Here is a 12,243-nt window from a genome sequence, read left to right on the forward strand (position 1 = left end):
GCCCTGGTGGTCTAGTGACCTCTTCGGGGCAGGAAAGAGCCCCCTCTTTCCTGCCCGGAGCGCTGCCCTGCATGCATCCTTCCTGTTGTTGATCTCGGCGCCGATTCAAAATGGCTGCCGAGAGTTGAAGTGTCGCGATTTCCTCATTTATGAAAAAGTGTTTAATGGTAATATGAATAAAAGTTTTATATACTCTATATTAGAACTCAGCTCTGCCACCACAGGTCCTTCTTCCTGCCATGTCACCTCCTGTCTATGCGGAAACAGGAACTACCATATTTTTCGGACTATAAGACGCACCGGACCATAAGATGCACCTAGGTTTTAGAGGAGGGAAATAGGAAAAAAAAAATTTGGACTATAAGACGCACTTTTTCCCTCCTCTAAAACCTAGGTGCTCCGGTGCGTCTTGTCCGAATCCCTCCCTCCGAGTTCGGGATCGCCCTCCCTAGGGTTACCTCCCCTCCCCCCGGCCCTGTCACCACCTCTCCCCTTACTCACGTGATCTTCCCTGGTGGTCTACTGACGGTCTCGGCGAGATTCAAAATGGCCACTGAGAATTGAAGTGGCCTCGCGAGTCTTCAATTCTCGGTGGCCATTTTGAATCTCGCCGAGACCGTCACAGGCAGCATACAGGAGGATGCAGAGCAGCGCGCTGGGCAGGAAAGAGGGGGCTCTTTCCTGCCCCGACGTCACTAGACCACCAGGGAAGATTGCGTGAGTAAGGGGAGAGGTCGTGACAGGGCCGGGGGGAGGGGAGGTAACCCTAGGGAGGGCGATCCCGAACTCGGAGGGAGGGCGGGAGGGTGGGCGGCCTGCTACCTTCGGACTATAAGACGCACCCCCCATTTTCCTCCCAAATTTGGGGGGAAAAAGTGCGTCTTATAGTCCAAAAAATACGGTACTTCACAGAGGAATATCGCCCAATACAACTGGCTATCCGCTAACCCCTAACCTGGGATATTTAGCAGGAGATAACCGGTTATCCCCTGCTGAATATCGGCAGAGAACCAGTTAAGTGCTATTTAACTAGTCAGCAACCGTTCTGGCCAGTTAAACAGCGCTGAATATCGAATCCAGGGGAAATTAAACACCTGGCTCTTTCCTAAATAAGGGGCCCTTTTACTAAGCCGCGTAAGCCTCTATATGCGCCCAATGCACGCCAAAATGGAGTTACCGCCCAGCTACCGCGTGGCTCTTGTGGTAATTTCATTTTTGGAGCGCGTCCGATACATGCGTCTGAAAAATATTTTTTATTTTCGGACACGCGCCAAGTGGCATTTGACGCACGTAGGTCATTACTGCCTGGGTACCGCATGAGTCTTTACAGCTAGGTCAATGGCTGGCGGTAAGGTCTCAGATCTAAAATGGACACGCGGCAAGTTTGATTTTACTGCATGTCTATTTTCGGCAAGATTTTTTAAAACGGCATTTTTTACAGGTGCGCTGTTAAATGTATCGACACTTGCCCAAAACCCGCGCCTACACTACCGCAAGTCTTTGTGAAAGGACCCCATAAATAGGTCTTTTCAAGATGCAGCTGTAAAAAAAGGGATAACCACTAGCTGGAGCTGTTGCACAATGATTGCTGTGTTGTTCTACTTTCCCCCACAAGAGGGAGTGAATGCTACCTCTGCAGCATGTTCAGCTTCTGCCAGCCTGGAGAGTAGAAACCTGGCCAAAGAACGAAACCTAGATCACTCTGTTGGGCCTTGCACAGCACTTTCCACTGAGCCACCAGGCCAGCCAAGCCACACTATGTAGTGTCTTTATAACCACTCTGCGTTTCTTTTACATAAGTACATAAGTAATGCCACACTGGGAAAAGACCAAGGGTCCATCGAGCCCAGCATCCTGTCCCTGACAGCGGCCAATCCAGGTCAAGGGCACCTGGCAAGCTTCCCAAAAGTACAAACATTTTATACAAGTTATTCCCAAAGTTGTGGATTTTTCCCCAAGTCCGTTTAGTAGCGGTCTATGGACTTGTCCTTTAGGAAACCGGCTAACCCCTTTTTAAACTCTGCCAAGCTAACCTCCTTCACCACGTTCTGCGGCAACGAATTCCAGAGTTTAATTACGTTGGGTGAAGAAAAATTTTCTCCGATTTGTTTTAAATTTACTACACTGTAGTTTCATCGCATGCCCCCTAGTCCTAGTATTTTTGGAAAGCGTGAACAGACGCTTCACATCCACCTGTTCCACTCCACTCATTATTTTATATACCTCTATTTTATATACCTTTTACATTTACATTTATGATGTCAGCACTTGTGAATGTGTCATTGGCACAACTCGTACATTTTACATTAGAATTGGCCGTTTATTGTTCCCGTTTATGGATGTTCAAGTGCGGGATGGTTGGGTTTGGTTTGACTTGATTTATTATTTAATGTTCTACCTCACGTGGAGGGGCATTTTTGATAAAACGTCTAAGCCCGATTTTGGACGTTTTGCTGAAAACGTCCAGAAATCAAGTGGTAAACATGGCCATTTCCAAACCTTAAAAGAATGACGATCTTTTTATTTCGAAAATGGCCATTTCCTTAGACATTTTTAGACACTTTGTGCCCAGTTCATTTTTCTTTTTTGACCATTTGGGGCCCTTTTACAAAGGCTTTGCTAAAAAGTGGCCCGTGCTACTTTTAGCGTGTGATTTTCCTGATCACTCAGGCCACATGATAGGGCATCTGCCGAAAAGCCGAATTTCTATTTTTGGCAATAATGGCCACGTACTAAAACCATGAGCCCTTACTACCTCCTGTTTACTTGGCGGTAAGGGCTCACACACTAACCCTGTGGCTACGTGGCTACGCTGTCAATTACTGCCAGGAACACCCCGTGATAGAAAATAAAAAATGATTTTCTACCATGGCAAACTGCGCTGACCAACTTCAGAACTACTGCCAGGCTCCTACGCTACCCCGGCGGTAGGGCCGATTTCGCGTGCACTACCAGCGCGGTAATCCTACTGTGCCTTTTTAAAAGGGCCCCTTCATGCTCTACAGTTAACCAGGCATTGAATATCCAGGGTCAGGTCAGTTCGCAGCTGCGAGTGGCTCCCATGCCGCATTCCACTGCGGGCTGAATTTCAGGTGGAACTACTACTAGTACTTATCACTTCTATAGCACTACAAGGCATACGCAGCGCTGTACATCATAAATAAAAAAGACAGTCCCTGCTCAAAGAGCTCACAATCTAAAAATGGAATGTTGCTAGTGGAATAGCAACATTCCATGTAGAATCTCAAATAGTAGCAACAGAATCTCCAATAGTAGCAACATTCCATGTAGAATCTCAAGTAATAGCAACATTCCAGAATCTCAAATAGTAGCAACATTCCATGTTCCACTGCACTAACCACTAGGCTACTCCATAAGAGCCAACTTTTCAAAATTATTGGGGGTGCTAAGCCCAATGGAAATAATCCCTCCCTGGACACATACAAGGAATTTTTCCAATATTGCGGGGTGCTCAAGCACCCACAGCACCCACAGAGTCGGCTCCAATGGGCTACTCCTCCACTAGCAACATTCCATCTAGAAGCCTGCCCTTGCAGATGAGCAACGCAGCCGCACAGGCTTCTGTTTCTGTGAGTCTGACGTCCTGCACGTATGTGTAGGACGTCAAACTCACAGAAACAGAAGCCTGCGCAGCCGCGTTGCTGACCTGCAAGGGCAGGCTTCTACATTACTACTACTACTTATCACTTCTATAGTGCTACAAGGCATACACAGTGCTGTACACCATATACAAAAAGACAGTCCCTGCTCAAAGAGCTCACAATCTAAATATGGAATGTTTCTAGTGGAATAGCAACATTCCATGTAGAATCTCCAATAGTAGCAACAGAATCTCCAATAGTAGCAACATTCCATGTAGAATCTCAAGTAATAGCAACATTCCAGAATGTCAAATAGTAGCAACATCCCATGTTCCACTGCAGTAACCACTAGGCTACTCCTCCACTAGCAACATTCTATCTAGAAGCCTGCCCTTGCAGATCAGCAAGGCAGCCGCGCAGGTTTCTGTTTCTGTGAGTCTGACGTCAGACTCACAGAAATAGAAGCCTGCGCGGCTGCGTTGCTGATCTGCAAGGGCAGGCTTCTACATTACTACTACTACTTATCACTTCTATAATGCTACAAGGCATACGCAGCACTGTACATCATACATAAAAAGACAGTCCCTGCTCAAAGAGCTCACAATCTAAAAATGGCATGTTGCTAGTGGAATAGCAACATTCCATGTAGAATCTTAAATAGTAGCAACAGAATCTCCAATAGTAGCAACATTCCATGTAGAATCTCAAGTAATAGCAACATTCGAGAATCTCAAATAGTAGCAACATTCTATGTTCCACTGCACTAACCACTAGGCTACTCCATAAGAGCCAACTTTTCAAAATTATTGGGGGTGCTAAGCCCAATGGAAATAATCCCTCCCTGGACACATACAAGGAATTTTTCCAATATTGCGGGGTGCTCAAGCACCCACAGCACCCACAGAGTCGGCTCCAATGGGCTACTCCTCCACTAGCAACATTCCATCTAGAAGCCTGCCCTTGCAGATGAGCAACGCAGCCGCACAGGCTTCTGTTTCTGTGAGTCTGACGTCCTGCACGTATGTGTAGGACGTCAGACTCACAGAAACAGAAGCCTGCGCAGCCGCGTTGCTGACCTGCAAGGGCAGGCTTCTACATTACTACTACTACTTATCACTTCTATAGTGCTACAAGGCATACACAGTGCTGTACACCATATACAAAAAGACAGTCCCTGCTCAAAGAGCTCACAATCTAAATATGGAATGTTTCTAGTGGAATAGCAACATTCCATGTAGAATCTCAAATAGTAGCAACAGAATCTCCAATAGTAGCAACATTCCATGTAGAATCTCAAGTAATAGCAACATTCCAGAATCTCAAATAGTAGCAACATTCCATGTTCCACTGCACTAACCACTAGGCTACTCCTCCACTAGCAACATTCCATCTAGAAGCCTGCCCTTGCAGATCAGCAATGCGGCCGCGCAGGCTTCTGTTTCTGTGAGTCTGACGTCAGACTTACAGAAATAGAAGCCTGCGTGGCCGCGTTGCTGATCTGCAAGGGCAGGCTTCTACATTACTACTACTACTTATCACTTCTATAACGCTACAAGGCTTACGCAGCACTGTACATTATACATAAAAAGACAGTCCCTGCTCAAAGAGCTCACAATCTAAGTAGGACAGACAAACCGACAGAACAACTAAGAGGTAAGGGAATTAAAGAGGAAGGGATAAAAGGGTACAGAGTAGTGGTTAGGAGTCAAAAGCAGCGTTAAAGCCGTGGGCTCCACCGTTATTAGCATCCACTTTTTTTATAGTCCTATATTTAAGAGTTTAGTGACATTTGTGAAATTGTAAACATAAATGTAGGCACTTGGCACTACGCCTTATTTTCCCTGCAAAATGTTCCCTGCAGAAAAAGATAGATGCAAAAAGTCCAGAAGTACTTTATATCTACAGCTGTTGTCAAAGGGAAAATATGTGTAAACGTTCTCTTTCATGCTCTGTCCCAAAGCTTTTGGGTAAAAAGCATCCGCAGACTGTACCAAGGCTACAGTTTGAAAATGTCTCCTTTTTTAATGCAATGAATATTTTAGAGATTTCCTGTTTCCTGCTGCTTCCTCCATCAGAATATGGCACCATTTTGAAGGCGCTTTCCAATGCAAACAGGAGCTTGAGGAGTTGTTATTTAGAGGAAATGCAGATTCTTCCCACGGGTCAACAAGGACAAATCAGAAGCCTCCAGATTCTTCACAGTAACAGATCCCTGTTTGTGGGCTTAAATAACGGCGTGCTGAAGATTCCTCTGGAGAGGTGCTCAACGTACAGAACGGAAGGGTAAGCAAATGTGCTGCTCTTACAGTCCTTATGCATCTGTTAGAAGTACTGTGCAATGCTAGAATTAACAACTGGCTCCCAATTTTCAGGACAGGCTGATTTGGTCTTAACTTTACTGCACTGCCAGCAAGGACAGTAGCTTGGCTTTTCTTAATTTGTTGTTATTAATGTTCTCTCTTTATTACAAAATTAATAAAAATATTAAGACTAAAAAAAAAAAAAAGAATATAAGAACATAACAATAGCCATACTGGGTCAGACCAGTGGTCCATCAAGCCCAGTATCCTGCTTCCAACAGTGGCCAATCCAAGTCACAAGTACCTGGCAGAAACCCAAATAGTAGCAACATTCCGGAACTCCAAAGAGTAACAAGATTCCATTCAGAATCCCCAAGAGTAGCAACATTCCATGCTACCAATCCCAGGACAAGCAATGGCTTCCCCCATGCCTTTCTCGATAACAGACATGGACTTTTCCTCCAGGAACTTGTTCAAACCTTTTTTAAACACAGATACGCTAACTGCTGTTACCACTAACTATTCGTTGAGTGAAAAAATATTTCCTCCTGTTTGTTTTAAAAGGATTTCCATGTAACTTCATTGAGGGGTCCTTTTACAAAGGCGCGCTGAAAAATGGCTTGCGGTAGTGTAGGCGCAGGGTTTGGGCGCACGCCGATCCAGTTTTTAGCGCCTGTAAAAAGGCCTTTTAAAATTTTTGCCAAAAATGGACGCGCGGCAAAATGAAAATTGCCGCGCGCCCATTTTGGGTCTGAGACCTTACCGCCAGCCATTGACCTAGCGGTAAAGACTCACGTGGTAACCGGGCGGTAATGACCTACACGTGGCAAATGCCACTTGGCCCGCATCCGTTATGCATGCCTGAAAATAAAAAATATTTTTCAGACGCACATATCGGACGTGCGCCAAAAATGAAATTACCGCAAGAGCCACGCGGTAGTCGGGCGGTAACTCCACTTTGGCGTGCGTTGGGCACGCGTAGACACTTACACGGCTTAGTAATGGGCCCCTGAGTGTCCCCTAGTCTTTGTACTTTTTGAAAGAGTAAAATATAAACTACTGAATGGAGTGAAACAGGTAAATGCAAATCAGTTGTTTACTCTTTCAAGAAATACAATGACTAGGGACCAGGCCATGAAGTTCCTAAGTGGTACATTTAAAACAAATCAGAGAAATTACTTTTTTCACTCAATGCAAAATTTGAACTCTGTGATTTGTTTCCAGAGAATGTGATAAAAGTGAGTCTTCTCTGGAGCAGCCCCCACACTTTGGAATATACTCCCTGAAAGGCTTTGCTCAACACAAGATTATCTCTACTTTAAGAAGAAGCAGGTGAAAGCTTGGCTGTTCTCCCAAGCCTTTAATGGAAAAAGAAACTAACTTGCTAGTCACATATATAAGGACTGACTGCACATACCCTATCTGAGATTATATTCATTCATCTTTCTGATTTCACGAGCAATGTTCGTTAAATTAGTTCCCTTATTTTCTAACTCCTGTTACTCTTATCTGTCTATATGTTCCACCTTCACTTACACCTTATGCTGTCTATTAAGATGTTTTATTGTATACTAGTAAAAATGGCCCGTTTCTGGCGCCGATGAAACGGGCGCTAGCGGGCACGGGACTCCCTTCCCCTCCCCTTACGGTACCTGTTCCGTGGGCCCAGGAAAGAAAGAGCCCCCTCTTTCCTCCCGTAGCGGTGGCTTCCTTGCTGCATCGTGTGGGAGTCCGGCTCTCGGCGTTTCAAAACGGCCGCCGAGAGTTGAAGTCTCACGAGGCAGCTTGAACTCTCGGCGGCCATTTTCAAACGCCGAGAGCCGGACTCCCACACGATGCAGCAAGGAAGCCACCGCTACGGGAGGAAAGAGGGGGCTCTTTCTTTCCTGGGCCCACGGAACAGGTACCTCTAGACCACCAGGGAGACACGTGTAAGGGGAGGGGAGGTGACAGGGGGGGAGGGAGGTTGGTGAGGTTAAGCATGTGCTACCGTGGGCGGGGTGGTAAGTTGTAAGGGGCGGGGCTATGTGGCGAAAGGGGCCGGGTTCATGTGCACGGCGGCGGCGGCTGGGATTTGTTGGAAGGGGAGGAGTAGGGAAACACGGGGAGCGTGTTTCCCTACTGCTCCCCGTGCGTTAATTTCTTTTCGTGTTCCGCCCTCGACGTCATCATGTGTGACGCGAGGGCGGGGCATGAAGATGTTGTGGCTTCACCACCATGAAACCACGAACCGGTGTGTGAGTGACTTCAGTGACGTCAGTGTCCTCAGAACGTTGAGGCCGCGTTTTATTATAGTAGATTATATTGCCATTATAAGCAGAATTACATTCCATACTATGTACTGTTATTTGAATATTTTTACTGCTGTAATTGTCTATTGCCTATGATCGACTTGTACTTGCTGTACATTACTTAGGGTGAATTTCTTCAAAAAGGTGGTAAATAAACAAATAAGTTAGTGTAGCTGGGTTTTAGAAAGATTTGGATAAGTGCCAGGAGGGAAAAGTACAAGCAGAATGGAATATTCTGGGATTCTGCTAAGTATTTAAATACTAGCAAAAAAGGCCCGTTTCTGCCTGAAATGAAACGGGCGCTAGCAAGGGTTCCCCCCCTCCCTCCGTTGCTGTCTCCCTCTCTGTCCTCCGAGTCCCACGCCCTCCTTTCGTCCCCTCCGAGTTCGAGGCCGTCCTCCCTCTCCTCTTCCACTCCCCTGTAACTCACCACTTTGTCGAACGACGACCGCGATTGTGGCGGGGCCATTTGTGGAGGGGTGGTTGGAGGGTAGCTGGCACGTTTTTAGTCGGTGGTCACTGTGGGGTTCGTCGGTTGAAGCCATCTATCTCTGGCCATGTCTCCGCCCTCGACGTCATAACATTTGATGTGAGGGCGGGGCTAGGAGACAGGGGCAGAGAGAGATGGCTTCGGTTGGGCACGTCCTCGGCCGCTTTTGTTTGTTAGGCAGTCTGCAGCGATTCGTTGGAAGGGGAGGAGTAGGGAAACTCCCTGTTCGTTCATTTTCGTTGTTTTGTAATTGTTCCGCCCTCAACGTCATCACGCCTGACGGGAGGGCAGGGCATGGAGACATGGTGAGTGTTGTGGCTTCACCACCATGAACTTACAAACCGGTGTCTGAGTGGCTGCAGTGACGTCAGTGTCTTCAGAACGTTGAGGGTGAGTTTTATTATAGTAGATTTGTGACCTGGACTAACCACTGTTGGAAACAAGAGACTAGGCTAGATGGACCTTTGGTCTAAACCTGTATGACAATTCTTATATTCTTACGTTTCAGACAGTACAAATAGTCTTCAAACCCTGAGCCCTTTATTAACTTATAATCCCCCCACCCATCTTTAAAGTCACACTCAGATAATCTTTCTCATTGGTGTTCTTGTACCATTGTACACCTGTTCATATTCATTCTAATCAATCAACATGACTTTCATTCAATACAATAATTGTTGTGCCTTAGGGCTTGTCCAGTGTGTCTTCATTTCTCTGCTGTGAAACAGGAGAGGAGATCGACAATTTTAAGCAGGAATTGGCTGCAGTTAAAGGAACTTCCAGTACAATTCAACTGACAACCAGTTTACCGTCCCCGCTACCACAAAGAATAAAGAACCCAAGAATAGATGGGTTACAGTAAGCTCAAGTAGATTAAGACCTGTGACACAAATGACATTCTCCCTCCCAGTCGTTGACTGTCTGATTCTTTTGCTGCACTGAAGCAATATGACGCTCTGAAAATAAGAACTGAGGTAGAGCCAGTGACCAAGAAGGTAACTCAATCCAAAAGACACCCCCAAACCACTGATAAATCAGCTCAAAACAGAAAATTCCCGCTGCTAGGTGACTCCATTGTCAAAGGCCTAGAAAAGGTGAGTCACTTTGGGCTTTTTAGCTCCAGTTTACAACTAGTCTCTGGCTTCTGACTTACATCTTGTGCCCATGACAGAGTACAGTGGTCTCCCCAATCCCTTTACTCAAAAAACACCTTGTGCCTTTACAGGAAAAGAGAGGGTGCATGTGTTATTGGTGGGGGGAGGGGGAGAGGCAGATCCTCCTTTCCAAATTTATTACATTCAGGCTTATTTTTATTTATTTATTTATTTATTTATTTACTTGTTACATTTGTATCCCACATTTTCCCACCTATTTGTAGGCTCAATGTGGCTTGCATAGTACCGGAGAGGCCTTTGCAGGCTCCGGTGTGAACAAATACAGGGTGATGTTGTGGTAAGATCAAGTTCATGTGGCACAGCCACAATAGGGAATCGGAGAACAGAAGAGTTGTGTTATGTCCATTACGTGCTTTATTTTGGTTGTGTTGCAGAGATTAGGCATTTAAGTTGGACTGGTAGGGTATGCCTTTTTAAACAGGTTGTTTTTTAGTGATTTCCGGAAGTTTAGGTGGTCGTACGTCGTTTTCAAGGCTTTTGGTAATGCGTTCCACAGTTGTATGCTTATGTAGGAAAAACTAGATGCGTAAGTTGTTTTGTATTTAAGTCCTTTGCAGCTTGGGTAGTGCAGATTTAGATAAGAACGTGTTGATTCGGATGTATTTCTAATTGGTAAGTCGATCAAGTCTGTTATGTAACTCGGGGCTTCTCCATAGATGATTTTGTGAACCAGGGTGCAGATTTTGAAGGCGATGCGTTCTTTGATGGGAGCCAGTGTAGTTTTTCGCAGAGGGGTTTTGTGCTTTCAAATCGCGTTTTACCAAATATGAGCCTAGCTGCCGTGTTTTGAGCGGTCTGAAGTTTCTTTAAGGTTTGTTCTTTACATCCCGCATAAATTCCATTGCAGTAATCTAAGTGGCTTAGGACCATTGATTGTATCAGGTTGTGAAATGTTTCCCTCGGGAAGAATTGCTTCACGCATTTGAGTTTCCACATTGAGTGGAACATTTTCTTTGTTGTGGATGCCACTTGGCTCTCTAGTGTTAAGTTACAGTCCATTGTAACGCTGAGGATTTTCAAGCTGTCTGAGATAGGAAGGGTTTGATCTGGGGTGTTGATACTTGTGAGGATGTCCGCGCTGTGTTGGGATGAGAGGATGAGACAATGTGTTTTTTCTTTATTGAGTCTTAGTTGAAATGCATTTGCCCATGAATCCATGATGTTCAGGCCGAGCTTGATTTCGTTGGTGATTTCTGTCAGTTTGGTTTTGTAAGGAATGTATATTGTGACATCGTCTGCATATATGAAAGGGTTAAGGCCATGGTTGGATAAGGACTTGGCAAGTGGGGTCATCATTAAGTTGAATAGGATCGTACAATCTTATAGGTCAATATTCAGAAAGGTTTATACAGGTGGAGCAGCGTTTTAGAAGGATGTACAAATGGAATTTGTGACGTCTAGGTCAGGACATCTCAAGTTTCACTAGTATCTTAGAACAGGATCTACCGACATAGAGTCTATTCTAAAATACATCGAGAAATGGACATTGAAAATATGCCTCATGGTCTTCCTCTACGAAAACTAACTGCCTTGGATCGTACAATTTGCCCAATCCAAGACATTGCAGATCCCTTTCCTTCAGTAGTGACACAATAATAATTTGCCCACCTCAGTGGACAGACTGACCAGTTCCCTTCCAGTTGGAGTGGGACTGGAGGAAGTCTGTCAATCTCCATTCCTCCGAAACCAATCTCCTGTCCAAAGCATGACCGATCACAGCTGCCAGTGGAACCACTGAGACGTCTCTAAAAATGGAACGTTTTCCAGAAAGCTGCAAAAGGTGGTCATTTTCAGTATCTTTCACTTTTCTTTGTACCCATGGAAATAGTTCACAAGAAAGCCTGCTTTAACCATTTTCACAGTTCTCCATATTGTTCCGGAATATTTTGGAAAACATCTGCAAAATAAATAAAAGAATGCTTTTTTTTTTTTTGCATATCCTTAGCAGGAGGTAAAAATTTGATGGTCTCATGAGGTCCAGAGAAAGGAGAATCAGTCACTCTATAAGGAAGCAAACGGGAAGATGTACATTGCTCCTTTGAGTCAGACTCTCTGGGATACAGAGCCTTGAATCAGTTTAAGCATATTTACCTGCAAGGCAGAATTTTGAACAGTGTTATATATGTTTCATGCTGCAAAAGATGATATGAATTGTAAGCTGTTCTCTGGCACCATGATTTATTGCTGATCTGCGTTTGAGCTCGATATACGGCAATACATAATTCCAGTTAACAAGTCAGGGTTACACTAGCCTTCTATCTCTCCTGTTCCTCCCATCCCGACCCATGTTTCATTACTCTTGTGACTCTCTGACAAACCTAGATAGAAAGAAAAAGAAAGAAAAAAAGAAAAGAAAACACTGCAACCAAACCTAACTGTGGTCAA

The 12,243-nt window shown here is 45.0% G+C and overlaps 1 protein-coding gene across 1 annotated transcript in view; it reads left to right on the top strand.

Annotated features, from left to right (window-relative positions):
* The window catches only part of SEMA5B (semaphorin 5B), a gene marked incomplete in the record, with an annotated part of 415,784 nt that overhangs the window by 200,981 nt on the left and 202,560 nt on the right, over positions 1-12,243 (top strand). Inside the window, 1 exon segment of the mRNA XM_030209426.1 lies at positions 5,678-5,885. Within this exon segment, the coding sequence (XP_030065286.1) occupies positions 5,678-5,885 (208 nt within the window).

Source organism: Microcaecilia unicolor, chromosome 7, assembly GCF_901765095.1.
Source record: "Microcaecilia unicolor chromosome 7, aMicUni1.1, whole genome shotgun sequence".
In the NCBI taxonomy this organism is placed as follows: Eukaryota; Metazoa; Chordata; class Amphibia; order Gymnophiona; family Siphonopidae; genus Microcaecilia; species Microcaecilia unicolor.